This window comes from Borostomias antarcticus (assembly GCF_949987555.1).
Source record: "Borostomias antarcticus genome assembly, chromosome: 21".
In the NCBI taxonomy this organism is placed as follows: Eukaryota; Metazoa; Chordata; class Actinopteri; order Stomiiformes; family Stomiidae; genus Borostomias; species Borostomias antarcticus.
Window position 1 is genome coordinate 19,018,668 of NC_140254.1, and position 17,359 is coordinate 19,036,026.

At 43.0% G+C, this 17,359-nt stretch overlaps 2 protein-coding genes across 2 annotated transcripts in view; one reads left to right on the forward strand and one right to left on the reverse strand.

Annotated features, from left to right (window-relative positions):
* The window catches only part of ndrg1a (N-myc downstream regulated 1a), an 18,873-nt gene extending 10,723 nt beyond the window's left edge, over window positions 1-8,150 (forward strand). Inside the window, exons 4-16 of the mRNA XM_084455421.1 lie at window positions 1,001-1,106; window positions 1,500-1,620; window positions 2,130-2,192; window positions 2,323-2,383; window positions 2,859-2,945; window positions 3,222-3,278; window positions 3,451-3,554; window positions 4,116-4,172; window positions 4,375-4,426; window positions 5,310-5,357; window positions 5,760-5,795; window positions 6,091-6,142; window positions 6,650-8,150. Coding sequence (XP_084311547.1) covers window positions 1,001-1,106; window positions 1,500-1,620; window positions 2,130-2,192; window positions 2,323-2,383; window positions 2,859-2,945; window positions 3,222-3,278; window positions 3,451-3,554; window positions 4,116-4,172; window positions 4,375-4,426; window positions 5,310-5,357; window positions 5,760-5,795; window positions 6,091-6,142; window positions 6,650-6,909 — 1,104 coding nt within the window. The 3' untranslated portion in view covers window positions 6,910-8,150. The remainder of the gene's footprint in view (window positions 1-1,000; window positions 1,107-1,499; window positions 1,621-2,129; window positions 2,193-2,322; window positions 2,384-2,858; window positions 2,946-3,221; window positions 3,279-3,450; window positions 3,555-4,115; window positions 4,173-4,374; window positions 4,427-5,309; window positions 5,358-5,759; window positions 5,796-6,090; window positions 6,143-6,649) is intronic.
* A 182-nt stretch (window positions 8,151-8,332) lies between these two features.
* On the reverse strand, window positions 8,333-16,681 carry ccn4a (cellular communication network factor 4a). The gene is made up of 5 exons (XM_084455422.1): window positions 16,522-16,681; window positions 10,807-11,074; window positions 10,236-10,490; window positions 9,729-9,922; window positions 8,333-9,347 (listed from the first exon to the last, which is right to left on the reverse strand). Exons 1-5 carry the CDS (start codon window positions 16,567-16,569, stop codon window positions 9,042-9,044), a joined length of 1,071 nt encoding a protein of 356 aa, XP_084311548.1. The 5' UTR covers window positions 16,570-16,681; the 3' UTR covers window positions 8,333-9,041.
* Between the last annotated feature and the right edge of the window lie 678 nt (window positions 16,682-17,359).

The window sequence follows — 17,359 nt, forward strand, 5'->3', positions numbered from 1 at the left end:
TCAAAGTTATTTTATTTTGTATACTGTAATAAAGATATTGATAGAGAAAGCCCCCCAAAATTATGCCATGGATCTTTTCCCATGCCCACTCACTTAAAACCTCAACTCAATTGCCAATGCCACACTGACTGACATTGGCTGATCCAATTTAGGGATGTCTTCAGCTAGAATTAGCTTGTTTTGAGCAGCCTGCAAAGCATGCTGGGAAGTTCAGGGGCTTACGCAGCGGTAAGCAGCAGGGGTATAAAACAGAGCTCCCAGACCCGGCCAGGCTAAGTACTTTCAGAGGCTTACTACTAACAATTAGATCTACAGCTCACAGAACGACCACACTACATAGTCGCCTGGCCTTCGCAGGCAGTGGTCAACAAACACTAATAATGGTTTTGGAAGATTCTGACATGGACATGGACATGGACATGGTCATCCCTGAGATTGAAATCTCTGTAAGTGTTGGATTCGTTGTGAAACTATGCGTTAAGGTTTTATTGTGTTTTTAAATGGAACTTCTTGCATAGTTTGTGTACTTTTAAAATGTTTAATTTATTGGTGTTTTATGTTGTAGAGGTTTACAGGAGATTTAAACAAAATTCAAAAGAGTGAACGTGAACGTTTATTGCATAGAGGCTTGGTGGTGGTGTGCAGAATCAGAAATGGTTGATGGTTGGACAGATGAAGCATCTTGTCAGGGAGTTGGGTTGGTGACTTCTTAAGGCACTCCATGACGACTGGATGGATCCTCCTGGCTTCAGCTAGACTATGACTATGCTTGGTTTTGAATAAGCTGTCAGTTGGGCTAAAAATGGCGTGTACTGGTTTCCAGTTCTTCGGTGATTCATCAGTCATTTTCATGTCTATTTGGCTGTGAAAGAAATATTCCTAGATTGGATTAAAATTCTAAATCATACTAGAAGTCAAAACCCATTCTAATGTAAAAATTCTGAATTCACAAAGTTCCGTTTATTTTATTTTTTTACTGAACATGGTTTTGCCTTTCTAGGAGCACGATGTAGAGACTCACTTTGGAAGATTACACTGCACCATGAAGGGGGTGCCCAAAGGGGACAGACCCGTCATCTTGACCTTCCACGACATTGGACTGAACCGTAAGTCTCCCCCATAGAGATGAATACTATGGTCTCACCCTTCATTAATGAACATAACATCCTTTTGTAGCGCAACTGCCATTTTGAGTGTGTTCAGTACTTAGCCAATGTATGTTCGTATGGTCGTCAACACGACTGGCATATCTGCTCAGCTTTGAAGAGCACACCCTGGTCTTCATATTTGACATCTTAAAGACCCGTCTCACCCCTCCTCGACCTGAACATGACTCACCTGTATCAAATCAAACCCCAGCAATTTTTATTCGCCACAGGTCTGCACATACCAGCAGATCTTAAGATATTTTATACTTAGCCAGGTTAAGTCTTGGGGCTTACCGAACCACGTTTGTTCCAGTCCGTTCACACCCTGCTCCTTTACCTGCTGCTTTACAGACAAGACCTGCTACGACTCGCTCTTTAACCACGAGGACATGCGGGAGATCATGCAGCACTTTGCCGTGTGCCACGTCGACGCCCCAGGGCAGCATGAGGGAGCCAACACCTTTTCCACTGGGTGAGGAAATTCTCTGGGCTGGCAGGGGAATCTAGGCCAAGCTGTCTGTAACACACACCATGGTAGACTTCGGTTTTTGTAACCCACTTTGAGACTTACAAAATAAATGATCACAACCACCTCCCTCTGGGACATATTTATCTTCCTCCACGGTGCCTTTGATGTGCTGCGTGTTTATGATCGAGTACAACCTAATGCTCCTCCTCCGCACTGACCTGAATTGGATGGTTCAAATAGCTAATGACTGTGGAAAACAGATATGAATAACAATGGCCGCGCTTCCCGATAAAGAACCTTCTTAAGGAACTCTCCTTAAGCGACCCTTTGTATGAGAGTTAAGAAGTACTTTGGAGTTAAGTGCTTCTTAACTCGTTCGGGAAACCCAGCCAATAACAGTCAGGGATCATGGTTAAACGTGATGCTTATGTTAAGTGTCAATATGGAAAATCCATTTCATTTGGAGTAGTACTTTGCTCCAAGTAAAATAAGTTTTTTGTTTTTCCCTGCAGATATGACTACCCATCCATGGACCAACTGTCTGAGTCTCTCCCACTGGTTCTCAAGCACTTTGGGTAAGTGGACGAGTGATAGAGTGATATTGGCCCCACAGTTTCCAAATTCATATTCTGTCATTTCTCGGATGGCCTCCCATTTGAAACTGTATTTCTTCTCACATTCTTTCCTCTTGTTCTGCACCCCCAGTTTGAAGAGTGTGATTGGAATAGGCGTTGGAGCTGGAGCCTACATCCTGTGTCGATTCGCTGTGAGTTTTGAGTTAGCCTTTTCAATCGCAGTTAGCCAAGAGTTTTAATCAAACAGAGATTATAGAACCTGACTGTTTCCCAGTTATTTGTGCTGATTTTGGCAGAAAGGTGCCGCTTATTGCTTGAGCGTGCTGCGCTAAGGCCTCTGGAATGTTCTAGAGCTGCTCAACAGAAACACGCGCCTCTGTGGGACGCCTCACTTTGTTGATAACACAGCTGATGGACTAACTCAGAAGCACACCTTAACCCTTCGCTCAAACCCCCGGTCAATGACCGTAGCAGCATACATCATCACTGTCCAAAGCCTTTTTTTGATGCTATGCATTGACTTTCATTGTCAACATACAGCATTACAAATACATATTTCACAACTATTATTATTATTATTATTATTATTACTATTTATCTACAAAAAAGGCTATTGTTATTTTAAAAGTTAGGAACCCAAGTTGTTTGTGTGTTTTTGTGGCGCAGCTGGACTACCCAGCCATGGTGGAGGGCCTGATGCTGATCAACATCAACCCGTGTGCAGAGGGATGGATGGACTGGGCTGCCCACAAGGTACAAAACCAGCTACTTTCCCACGTGGGTCCACAGACACAGAACCAGGGAACTCATACTCCCACAATGCCGTTAGCCTTTAGTTGCAATTCATGATGCAGTGTACCGTCGAATTGCATTTACATGACAACAACAAACCAATCACACTTGTGGGGTTTTATGGACACATTGACAACTAAATGCAGAGATATCAAGGTTATTGTGAATTCCAAATTCCAAATGATCAACTTACAAAAGATATTTTTTTGTCTTGACTGATGTGAAAATTCATTTCAGATCAGTGGTTGGACCCACGCCATGCCTGACATGATAATCTCCCACCTCTTTGGACAGGTAAACACACAGATACTGAAACAATACATCACATGCATCTGTCCATCCATAGTCCTCTTCTGCATGCAAAACAAGCGACAGTTGAGTGTTTCAAGGCATGTCCCTATATGGTCATGAGACCACAGTGTGTGACCTTGTTTGTTTGTTTGTGTTGTGTTGTTGTTGTTTGTAGGAGGAGATCAGCACCAACCACGACCTGATCGCCACTTACCGTCACCACGTCATCAACGACATGAACCAGTTCAACCTGCATCACTTTATCAAGTCTTACAACAGGTAAACACACACTGGATTCAACACTGTTCAGTTCGCTACAGATTCATGGGATACGCTTCATTCAAGGGCAAATGGTGGAGTGAATTAATTCTTAGCAAATGTTGGAGTGAATTAATTCTGAGCAAATGGTGGAGTGAATTAATTCTTAGCAAATGTTGGAGTGAATTAATTCTGAGCAAATGGTGGAGTGAATTAATTCTGAGCAAATGGTGGAGTGAATTAATTCTGAGCAAATGGTGGAGTGAATTCATTTAAGGGCAAATGGTGGAGTGAATTAATTCTGAGCAAATGGTGGAGTGAATTCATTCTGAGCAAATGGTGGAGTGAATTGATTTAAGGGCAAATGGTGGAGTGAATTGATTTAAGGGCAAATGGTGGAGTGAATTCAGACATCCCACCGCCAACACAAATATCACCCAGGAAGCACACAAATATCACCCAGGAAGCACACAAATATCACCCAGGAAGGACACAAATATCACCCAGGAAGGACACGAAACTGCATATAGACCGTATCCATTGGTTTTATCCTCCCTAACACCCCTGTGTCCGCCCTTCCAGCCGGAGGGACCTAGATATCGAGAGGCCAGTCCCTGGAGTCGTCCCCAGAACTCTCAAGTGAGTATCTCCCCATACTGCGCGTCAGCCACCCCATGTTTAATACACAGTTGCTTCTACAGAATTAGTTCATCCACCAAACATGACCGCACTAAGAAAATGTTGGAACTTGGAATATGAAAAGCGCATGTTTTTGAAGGTGTTTATACATATCCAACTTGAAAGGTGAGTGCTAAGTTTTAAATGTCTGCCCTTCTTGTAGGTGTCCTTCTCTTCTGGTGGTGGGAGACAGTTCTCCTGCTGTGGAGGCCGTGGTAAGTTCAGCTCCACACCGAATTCCTCAACCGCCATGAATAATAACAGCCTTTCGTCTGGGTTTCAGTACGTGGCACCAAGTAGTACAGCATGTTTTTTTCATTAATTCTCTTGGTTTATTTGAGACAATGCACATTAAAAGACAATAAATCGTGGGTACAATAAATCATAAATGAGCCAGAATTAGCCAAGAGGCTAATGTTGATGTGCACTTCAATCACATATGACAAACCGCCATAAACTATTCACTAACAGTACACTACCTGGTTTTCACTACACAGAACTGTGATGTTCACTACACCACTACTCCACTACTTCACTACACAGTAATGTGTGTGTCGATGCGTTTTCCATTTACCTATAGCAACCTGCGATGCCTACGATTAAGATCTTATGCTTAACAGACCTTTTAAACATGATGTAGATTAGGGAAAAGTAGGGAAAGAACACGTTTCCGCTAAACAAGTGAAGCAGTTCAGTCAGTTCAGAGCTGCACTGGAGAAGGCCTTTCTTTCTCACAGGGTAAATACAGTAAACATGCAATTCAAACAACGGCAGACACAACAGCTGTCTTAGAGAAATTCATTACAGTTAGTCAAGTCAAGTCAATTTTATCTATATAGCACATTTACAGCTGTGGCTGAACCAAAGTGCTGTACAGATAAAAGCAAAAGATATAAATACAAAAGCATAAGAATAGTGCAAATACAGATAAGTGCAAAGACACAGACACCAAAATACAATAAAAAGTGCAGCAGATTACAAAATAAAGTAAAATTAACTAAAATGGCAATAATTGGGTTACCAGGGAGACAGGCAGGAAGTAATCAAAGGCGAGGGAGAAGAGATGGGTTTTGAGTAAACTGTTCTTTACACCCTCAGGTGGAGTGCAACACCAAACTGGACCCGACCAAGACCACGCTACTCAAGGTGAGCGGTCTCTGCCACAATCTCAGTCAGACATTAACGGCCCAGATGGAAAAGGTTCTCGCTGATAAGATTCCGATAGCTCAGCACCAACCTGGTGACTTATTAACGGGCGCTGGGCACATGAGACCTGCCGAGCGCGGCCTTCGGGTCACAGTCCGTCCCTGACCGACCTACTTATTCGTGGGGTGCACACCCTCGCTTAAACTAACCGTCCTATTAAGTCTTGGAAGGAGCTCGTTAACAGGCGTGGTAACTGTCGAGAGGTTAATGGAACGCAGGTTTCCGGAGGGTTCTGGGAACAGGAGACGGGGTGGAATGAGGAGTAGTGGAGGGTGACCGCCGCTTTGGCTGTTTGAATGCTAACGTGCTAACGCTCGCTTGTCTCTGTTTCCTTCTCTCCAGATGGCTGACTGTGGAGGCCTGCCCCAAGTCGACCAGGTGTGTGTTAATGACCTCCTTAACACTCGTTTAGGCGTTCCGGCTGGGGCTGGAAGGGGTTGGGGGAGTGAGATAATCACTGAGGGAGGTGATGCACAGCTTCACTTAAGAGCATTAGGGGTTAGCGAACCAGGTTTGTGGGTCTAATACCCCGGCCTGTCTAATACCCTGCTAGCAGCTGTCAGAGCTGCCTCTCAGTATTAATAGTCTGTCAGTTGATATGTAAGCAAGTATGGGTGATAAAAAGTTATCTCTCTCCCTCTCTCTCTCTCTCTCTCTCTCTCTCTCTTTTTAGCCCGGCAAACTGACAGAAGCCTTCAAGTATTTCATCCAGGGAATGGGATACAGTGAGTACACAAGACACACACACACACACACACACACACACACACACACACACACACACACACACACACACACACACACACACACACCCTACATCAACCCTGTGACCACTACCATAACTTCTGTTGAAGCACGAAAGTAACCAACTTTGTGTTTGTCTTCATCATAGTGTAAGCTTACATGGATATAAAAGAGTATTCTTACAAGCGCTAACTGTATGTGCTGCACAGAGGAGCCTGTCTGCCACCTAGTGGCGAGATTAGTGCATTCAGCTATTCAGTCATTCTGGCTTCAACCGGTCTGCCGTTGGATTGAACTGAGATCAGTGATCTAGCCCGTCTATAAATGATTCAAGATAATAGATTGGATATTATACCTAGCTGAATATTAATACAGAAGTATAATACTTTACTATCGTAAAACCAAATGTTTTTGGAATAGCCTACCAGGTTAAATCAAGTTTCTTCAGATTGATTGTATCTGTAACCCGTCTCCTCTTCCTCACCCAGTGCCGGCCGCCAGCATGACCCGGCTGGCCCGCTCTCGAACCGCCTCCGGCTCCAGCATCACCTCCTTCGACGGCAACCGCTCCCGGTCCCACACCCACGACGGCAACCGCTCCCGGTCCCACACCCACGAAGGCAACCGCTCCCGGTCTCACACGGCCGAGAACCAGCGCGGCCGCTCCCACACAGACCACACCATGGACAGTGCGACCAATAGCAGTGCGGAGCCAGCGGCGCTCAAGTCAGCCGAAGTGTCCTGTTAGGCTGTTCCCCATGACCCCCGCCACCACCTTTAACCTTTGCTCTGGGGTCCTTCTGTGCTGACGATAAACACACACACACAGGACTCCAGACCATGTCATGCAATTGGGATGCCCCAACTAGAGAACTATGATCTCTATGCCAAAGAGTTAGAAATGGAAGATGGGTATACACATATGCAATAGTGCATATTGTGACGCAGGTAGGACATTCCAGAGAGGGAAAGGCAAACATATTCTTAAAGAATCTGCCCCCCCCTACACCCCCACCCCCCCCTGCCCACTTCCCTGGTCAGGTGACTATCCGGTTGTCAGGTGACTATCCGGTTGTTAGGGGCAACGCATCATGAGGGACACCATGTTGGAGAAAGCTGTGGCGTTGAGGGAGTATGACTTTCATCTCCTTCATCTCCTGTTCCGTTCAGTCTGTGGTTTCGATCATCGAAACAGCTTTCTCAAATATATCTGTATCTGACTTGTAAATGACTGGTCTTCTGTTCTATTGGTTAATTGTTTTAATATTAACTTTTTTCTTTTCATTGTATAATTACAGTTGTGTGCAGATGTGGAGTTTTTAGAAGTGTAGAAAGGATAGGGGGGCACTTGGATAAAAATGACACAGTTTTTCTTTCAAATTGCTTTCCTGTCTTTGAAACTAAGGGATGGAATTGATATGTATCGATATGTACATAACTAGAATGATTCTGCAGTTTCAAATTTGATTAATTTCCCTTTGAGTTAATGTCTGTCCATTTTTGTTACTCACCTTTGTCTTTGGAATCAAAATGAATGTAGACATTTAATTTAGATCGTTCCAGAAAGATGTTATGCTTAATACTAAACAATAAAAAAGGCAGCCAACAAGAAACTCATATGACAACAGCTTTTGCATGGTATTGCTTTAATAACTGATCACGGCTTCAAGCAAATATTTTCTTTATGGATATTTTCTTAATGTTTTTTTTTCTATGATGATTTATATGCAATCAAGCACGACTGAACAAAGATGTGCCATGGAATCCTACCAAGTAGACTGGATGTTCATTTGATGCGATGTGGAGGATAGTTAGCCATTAAACATCCACATCCTCTGGTCTGTCCTCCTACTAAGCAACACACATTCCGGCTTTATATACAGAACACACACAGCTTTATATACAGAACACACAGCTTTGTAAAACATGCACTACTGCCTAATGCTGTAGTCAGAGAAACATTTAAAAATGGCATAACAGTTTGTATTTATTAAAAAATTTAAATAAAAAAATACTTGTATCTGACTTTTTCTCCTAGTTGTGTTTTATAAATGGAGAGTATTTTATCTGTATTTATTAGAACATCTGATGGGCAAATGTATTTAACTTGATCAGAAGCTTCAGCTTGAGTAAGAGATCATGAAACTTGATCAGCATTTTTTTTTTCTTCAGTCAAGGGACGAGACGGTATGGATTTGCATTACAGTACGGTATCTAGTTACAAGGTACGGTTTACGGTATTTCACGGTATACGGCATTTCACCTCACCAACACACATTAAAAAAAACAAGTATTTTACTTTGAAGGAAAACAGCTTTATTGCTGAGTTCTAGAGCCCTACAGTGCAACACATGATGGAAAATACTGTACACACTATTGTAATTAAGCTCAGTTTATTAATAGCAAGCTTATATTAAATTACAATATTAACTGTTGCGAGCAACTTGAAATGTGACGTTTCAGCAGCGCATTATTGTGTAATACCGTAAACATAATACCGTAAACACAGGGAATGTCACGGTTCTAATACCGTGGACATTTTATACCGCGGCTCACGGTTTTACGGTATACCGTCTCATCCCTAGGCTAAAACACTAATAAATTAAGCCTAATATATTCCACACACTTACACTGGCTAGTCATTGTATGTTCATTTGAGAACAGCGTGCTTTACTAAACACAAACATATTTTTATTCACACATTTTTCCAATAGGAAAAAGTCATAAGAAAAATCTTATAGTACAAAAAATACTTATATATTACGTATGCAAAATATCACAGAAAATTGAGCATAAAATAAAAAAAATAAGAACAGTAATAAAGATCAAAAGAAGTCGTATTGTGATGAGGGGTGGAGCCTAAAACATTACGTCTTGACGTCAGTTTGCGACCGCCGGGTTGCCGTAGTAGCTCTCCAGATCCACAAAGATGTCGTTGGGGCTTCTGCAGGTGAGGTTGCAGAAGCAGGCCTGGATCCACATGACCTGCCATGTGAGCACGGCGCCGCTGGGGCACGTGAACTCCACCTGGATGGTCTTAGACTTGTAGGGGATGCAGCAGCGGTCGTCCGAGGCCACACACACCCCGCAGTACTTGGGCCGGTAGGCCTTCTTACTGACGCAGCCTGAGAGGGTGAAGTTGACCGCTCGGTCCTCTCTATAGATATTCAGGCACTTTTTACCTGGCTGAGAAAGAGACAAACTTAAAATATAATTGTCTGTATTTTATTTTTATTTTTTTTAAATAAAGCTAATTGCATACAGTATGGCATATTTTATATTATCTAATTTGTTCATCAAAATGGAGTTGACTGCATCTAAATCCATCAAACATACTCCTGGAGCTTGCTCGATCGCCTTGTTGAGAGGGGTCAGGTAAGAATTTTTACAGCTCACTTATCTGGCCCCTGGATGATACTGTTTTTTTGCTTCCATCTGGAATATGTAGAGAGTGGGTCGTATGCCCACCTCCCTTGTTCTCTGTAAAGCGCATTGTGTTGCCTCTGGGTATGAAATGCGCTATACAAATAAAGCTTTGATTGATTGATTGATCTACAGTATAGGTACCTTGATGTGCTTGGTGATGTCCACCTCGCAAGGCCGTAGGTTGCAGAGGCGGGACTCCTGGGTCATCTCGCAGCGATCGTTGGCGTTGGAGACCCTCAGGGACAGTCCTCGGCCGCAGGTCTTAGAGCAGGGGCTCCACGGGGTGACCTGGGTAATGCAGTTCTTATGCCAGCTCCTGATCTCTGCTGGGAGAGCTGCCATAACAGAGAGAGGGAAAGAGTACATGCGTTTTAATAATAATAACAAAATAAAGTTATTTAAAGGAAATAGTTCATGTATGAAAGAAATGTGTTAAAGGGGCATAGGCACACACCCAAACACGCACGCACGCACACACACACACACACACACACACACACACACACACACACACACACACACAAACTGATTTAGAACTGTAGGTCTATGGGGGGTCCCATACAGGTCAGCCAAAATCTCTCACATTGTGTCTGTGTGTGTGTGTGTGCGCGCGCGTGTGTGTGTGTGTGCCAGGTTTCCAGTACATACCCTGCACGGCGTGTCGCGGGCTCGTTTTGCGCCCTCTCTTGGGCTCGTCACAGATCCACTGCTCGCAGCAGTGGCCAGGGACCTTGACCCGACGCGGGGTCTGACACCACACCCTGGGGGGCTGCGAGTCGGTGCACAGCCCCACGCAGCCGATGGCGCCGTTCACACACACGCACTGGTACTTACAGCTGGGCTTGAAGCTCTGACCGTTGCGGTAGATGACGCCGTCATGCTCACAGCCAGTGCCACCCATATCTGGGACACAGGGATGGAAGCACTCATAAACCAAAAAACAATTATATAATAACGATATAAAAGACAATGATGTTACGTTGGTATGACAATGAACAGCTTTTCTATTACATTGTTTTTTACTATCCAAATAAAATATGTGAGCATATGAGTGCCAAGGGAAGCGCCTTGTTAAATAATTATTTTTATTCTAATTCAGTAATTCCAATATTATTTTATTTTACATTGAAAACACTGTAAAACACGCCATTTGTGTGCTAGTTGTTTTAGTCGACTACAGACTTGCTCTGGGTAGGGTGCGTTGGTGAGTGACACTTACATGCACACACTCCGTTTTCGTACCTAGGCATGTCTGAACTGTAGTCACAGTACAGTCCCTTATGGTAGTCGCACGCGTCCGCCTCGTTGCACACCTCCCCCACCTGCTGGGCGCACGCCTTGCAGCAGTCACACCCGTCCATCAGCAAGCTCACCCCGGGCCGGCAGGAGGGGGGGCTCTTGGGACACTCGCACGGCCAGTGGCAGTACCGCGTCCTGTCGTCGGGGTCGTATTCGGGCGCCATGGTGATGGAATTCTGGGAGTAGGCCTAGAGGTGGAGACGGAGAAAGCTTGAGGAAGATGTGGAGCTGATGGGGCATCGGAAGGGGAGTGGGCCGGCCGGACATTAATAAAATACACTCTGATCTAATCTAATCTAATCTGATCTGTGTGTGGACAGAGAGGAGGGAACACATCCCAGGAAGTAGAAGCTGGAGGTGGGATCTCTCGGGGGCGGCTGAGGCTCAGTTGGTAGAGCGGGTCGTACCAGTGATAGAAGGGTCAGTGGTTCGAATCCCAGCTCTGACTGTCCACGTGTCCTTGAGCAAGACACCTAACCCCAAATTGCTCCCAATGAGCAGGTTAGCACCTTGCATGGCAGCTACCGTGAATGAGAGGCCATTGTAAAGCGCTTTGAGTGCCGCTAAGGTGGAAAAGCGCTATATAAGTGCAGTCCATTTACTCTGAGCAGAAGCATGATCTGCCGGTGGGGAATGTGTGTGTGTCTTTTTTTTAACCCAAGTTCCACAATAGTCTGTACAAAAAGACAAAGTGCGAGGAGTCAAAGATTAAGTTCACACTTAATTTGCAATTATAACATCCATATCCAATACAGTCTACAGGTCAGAGTTATGAATGGGAATGGGATCACTAGCCGCCATAACACATCTCCCTGCCTGAGAGGGTAGAGCTGGCTCATCTCTGTCACCACACCAGTCGTCTCCAGGAAAACAAAAGCCAAACAGATACTTCATGCTTGTGAGAGAGGGGTTTTGCTTCCTGTAAATTGGTTCAAGGTGATAACTTGGTGTATGGATCTGCCACCAGACCTTCAAATAGACAGGTCACATTAAGATGTGAGAAACTATGAATCGACTGATAAAAGGACTTTCTGTTGGGGGTTGATTTGAGTGTTTATACCATCATTTTAAAAAGTCAAACTCGTTTAATCCTTTACTTTGTGGGGACCTATTTTCTCTATGGAAGTAGGAAAGCGGATCGATACTTCATATTATCACTGCCTACCTACTAGAAAATATATATTAGTAAAGTAAAGGATTCAATGATAGTTTGACTTCCAATATGATGGTACAGTATAAACACTCAAACAGACCCCAACAGACTGTCTTCATATTTTATTTGCTTTGGGTGCACTGTGTTTAAGTGAGTTTGGTAGTGGATGCTACCTTGTAGCATTGCATTACATTAGCACTAGTAAGATGTGAACGCCCAAACGAGGCAGCATGGAAGCAGCTGAAAATGATCTGAAGTAGCCTAATCAACAACATAACAGTTTAGTTGCAAATCAGCTGTGAGGCGATTTTGGTGCAGTGGCACAGCTTGGTATTGCAAGCCATGTAGGCTCAAAAATATTTTTTTCCATAGACATACTGTAGGCTACATGGGGAATGAAACAGCTTGGGAAAGAACAAAAAAAAATTAGGTATCACTTCAACTTCAAATCATTGGGTCAATTTGTCTTTAGAAGCCACCAAGAGCTGGAGTTTACTGCTGTTTCTGTCCCCACTCGGTCTACGGCAGCGCCGCAATGGTCTATGGGAAAAAAGGTATATACGGGGCTAAGAAAAACACGAGCCTACTGCACTTTTTTTTTTTTTAATACATCCATAATTAGGATCCAAAACAGTTTTGTTCTGTCAATAGTTAGGCTTTTGACGATTTTTTAATATGCAAGGGCGGCTTAGAAAAACAAGTTTAAGTGGAAGAAAAAACCCTGGAGAGGCCTTCGTTCCAAAGAACAAGGCGATAACTTAAGACCTTAATCCTAAATCCTTTCAATCATTCCCAACATGTAACATCTGTAACACTGTCTCAGCCAGTCACCCAAAAGAAAAGTAAAAAAGAAGAAAAAAGACCATGGGCCACATCCACCGTTGTCCACCTGCACTGACCAGACCTGATGGACTGTTTGTATGGCCTCACTTTTAAGACTGTTTCCTACGGAGTGGACTGGACACTGGCAGTTAATCTTCCCTCCATCTTTCGTCTTCCCTCCATATTCCTCCAGTTATTCTCAGCCATGTTAATATGTGTGCTGCCTAAGTGGCTGTTAACGGTAATCAATCAATCAATCAAAGCTTTATTTGTATAGCGCATTTCATAGCCAGAGGCAACACAACGCGCTTTACAGAGAACAAGGGCGGTGGGCATACGACCCACTCTCTACATATTCCAGAAAAAACAGTAATCACCCGGGGGCCAGGTAAGCGATATTTGTGTCAGATGCTGGGGGTAAGTTCTTGAATTAACTTAATATAATTGTTGAATGAGAGAGAGGGCTTTAGTTCTCTGAGAGAGATCTGGGACAGATCATGTTTCCTTACATCTGATTCTGAATACATAGTTATCATATGTAGATATCAACAGATCATGTTTCCTTACATCTGATTCTGAATACATAGTTATCATATGTAGATATCAACAGATCTTCCTTACATCTGATTCTGAATACATAGTTATCATATGTAGATATCAACAGATCATGTTTCCTTACATCTGATTCTGAATACATAGTTATCATATGTAGATATCAACAGTTCTTCCTTACATCTGATTCTGAATACATGGTTATCATATGTAGATATCAACAGATCATGTATACTTACATCTGATTCTGAATACATGGTTATCATATGTAGATATCAACAGATCTTCCTTACATCTGATTCTGAATACATGGTTATCATATGTAGATATCAACAGATCTTCCTTACATCTGATTCTGAATACATAGTTATCATATGTAGATGCTGTAACAATATTCTTCCAATGTGTGTACGCCATCTCTCATGGTTATCATATGTAGATGGTTATCATACATATACATGGTTATCATATGTAGATATCAACAGATCATGTTTCCTTACATCTGATTCTGAATACATGGTTATCATATGTAGATGCTGTAACAATATTCTTCCAATATGTGTACGCCATCTCTCCCTGCATGCATTCCCTATACAAACTACCGTGCACTCATGCCAAGACGAGAAACAGAAGAGTTCCACAGCACTTATAAACAGATGTCCGCTCTGAAACAGTCACAAGGGAGAAATTAACAACTGAACACTCACAGTGGTTGCCAGGTTGGTCTTGGAATTCACCCAGGATGAGTCCCTTTGGAGTGAATTGGCCAGTCATCTGGCTCTTAATGTGACTTACTGTGAACATGACTTTTGGATTTGTAAAAGAATGAGGAGTTTGTTTGCAGAAAACAGTGTGTCCAGGGAGGGAGATACAGCTGAAACAGATTGCGAGGGCTGTTTGACAGCCTTCAGCATTAGTCTTTCATTTGTTCCTGTCTCTCTTCACTTCACTGTCAATACGATAAAAAGAAAAGAAAAATACAGTCAACAAATCCAAACTTTTCCTCATGTTGCAGAAGTTGTCTGGAACAGTGTTTGTGTCGTTGAAAAGCCCAAATGTTGCTTCCAAATCTCAAGGATCTCATCTTTAGTCTAATGATAGATGCTTGGGTGTCCCTTGTTTGAAAAGCACCTGTTAAGACAACCCCACAACCAAAGCTTTCGACATGAACCTTGTATAACTTGTGATTGTAATGTGATGAGATGAACATTCAGAATCTGACACGCTTCTTTCAATTAGTGATAACACATTAATGCCGAATTATTCAATATCTATTTATTTATACAGCTTTTATACATATAAAAGCTTATCACAATAAACTTCACACACACACACACACACACACACCCACACACGCATGCACAATCAATCTAATTGTGACAAAACACTGCATGTTCTTGGCAGATTATCAGTTTCCTTTGCACTTTGTAATAGTATTATGGAGAGGATATTCTGATCCACCACATCAGAGAATAATGCAGATATTATTTATTTTTAATTTTTTAATTTATTTTGTTTTCCACAACAATGGACATGGACATACTCTTTAAAAAAAAAAGAAAAAGAACAACAAAAGAATAAAGTAAGTCGAGAGCAAGTCGAGGATGCAGGCGCTCAACCACTCACACGTGCCCACCTACACCCACCCCGGCAGTGAAGGGTCCGGGTTGCAGCGTGTTCAGCTCCCATACCCAGACCCCCCGCTGTGGAGCGGGCTTTGGGGAACACGTAGAGAGTAATGCAGATAAAAGCCAGTGGGCTCAGTTCAAAAGTCGTTATTGTCAGCCCTGTCACTATAATTTTCTGTACTACTGTAGGTACTAGCTGTGCCAAAATGTCATTAAGCTCAAATTAAAAGAGAAAAAAGGAATTATTGACATCTGTTTCAGAGCTTGACTGTGTCGGGTATCTTTGATAGTTTGAAAACAGGTGGGATGAATTTCATGGAGAGTAACTTGTCAATGTCATCCCATGTACAAAGGGCCATATGCGTTCACCTCAACCATGGGCCTTATGCCAGGAATGAAAACCTTTTCTTCATGTCTTTATACCACCAAACTGTTCATAATGTTATCCAGCTGACCTCCAAATTAACCTGACAACTAATCTAGCATATGTTCCACGACACCATGGTTTGAATTGAACTTGGTCCCAGCAATGTACTGTTCTAGCCACAATGTAGCCTGCTGTTCAAGACTGTAACCCTCTCGGTTTCAACTCCCATCTCAATAGAGTGTTAAAATGTTACCTATTGTCACTGTATTGTATGGACCCCCTCGAAAACGAGATGACACATCTCAAGGGGTTATTCCAAATAAAAATTTCACCAAATGTGAAAGGAGGGTGGGCTGTCCACGCTCCGTGAAACAGATGCATGTTCCATATGTTCGTGTTTTAGAGCATGGTGATTTAGGATGTTCGATATGACCTCAGGATTCCTGGCATGGTTTGGTCATCATGATTCATGATTCATTCCCCCTGAGAGACGTGTGATTGAAGCTCTAGACATTGCAAACGTTGGGTAATGCTTTGTCTCTGTGAATCACACAACACCTCCGTTTTATTGCAGGGCTTAGTCTGCATGCGAACGTTTTGACACATTTGTCCAATATCTCCCTTTTTATAAGTGGCTAATGAGATGACTACATTGAGGATACACCTGATATAGGATTTGCAGGCCTATGTAGATTTTATCCAGATTTTAGGCATGTGAAACTTGATCTTTCCACAAGAGTTAGAAGTGGAAACTAGCCCTAAATGACCACAAGGTGGCACTTAAAACCAACCATGGGATAATCCGCAGGGAAGCCGGTGCCAGCATCACAAAGTTCCATACGAGGTGAGAGCCATGAGGAATATTGACTGGAATAAAGCATGTATCTATACATAGCCAACAGAACATAACATTGCATAATCATCTAATATAGCCTAGCTGCCAAACTAAACATGGGCCTCGATCATATATATACCGCATGCGAAGAGTGTGCATTAATTGTACAAAAACGTATAAAAGTGAACATTTTCAATATCTCGGTAAAATCACAAAACAAGACCGTTCTATTCTATGAATGAAAAATAATACTAATAAAATTGATGGCGCATTCTCACCTGTTGAATCCCGGCTGCTATGAGAATACACATCAGGAGCCAACTCATCACTGGTTAGGAATTGTAAATTCATTGAATCCCGAATAAGTCCCTTATTAAAAACTGAACAGTTCGCTCTCCACAAGGCTCCGGCATTGCTCCTGTGTAGCTGCCATCTCCCTGAACCGATGTCTCGGATTCTATGGGACGGGAGATTATATTAAAACGTCGGTGCCGCTGACGTCAGGTCTAGGACGAGCCGCGCATTTTTCTCCGTTCTTGGCAGTCGGGTCTATTTTCTCCCATCCGCTCCACTCTCACCCGCTGCTCCTCACAGCGCAGCCCGCCCTAGAAGCACGGCGACCGCGGGTGTCTGAGGCGTGTCGAGGGAAGCTGAGCTCTCTACACACAGAGAAACCTCCATCGCCCAATAGCTGTAAGCCTACCTATGGTATGTCGCCCATAAAACTGGAAAGGCCAGGCAGAGATTATTACCTACAAGGTTTTATCTTGTTAAAGCTAAAGAAAAAAACTGTTTCATGAGACCATTTTAAAGCCCCACAATATGAAGGAAATTGCAATGTAGTTTGCAGCACATAGGCCTATTCTGAGGAATAGCCTAGCCACGATATGCTGTTGACTGGTTCTGCTCGTCTGGACTGCAGATGTTCAATTTCAATCACTATGATGTCATATAGGGTCATGTCAATTACTATAGCTCCAAAATAACATTAATTAACTGGTTCTGTAGTTAGATGACATAGTACCAATGGGTTCTAGAAGCTCCTATGGAAAATGTCTGAGGCGCTGAAGGGAAGCTGATTTATATGAGCGTTTGAAAAGTGGTTGGAGACAACCA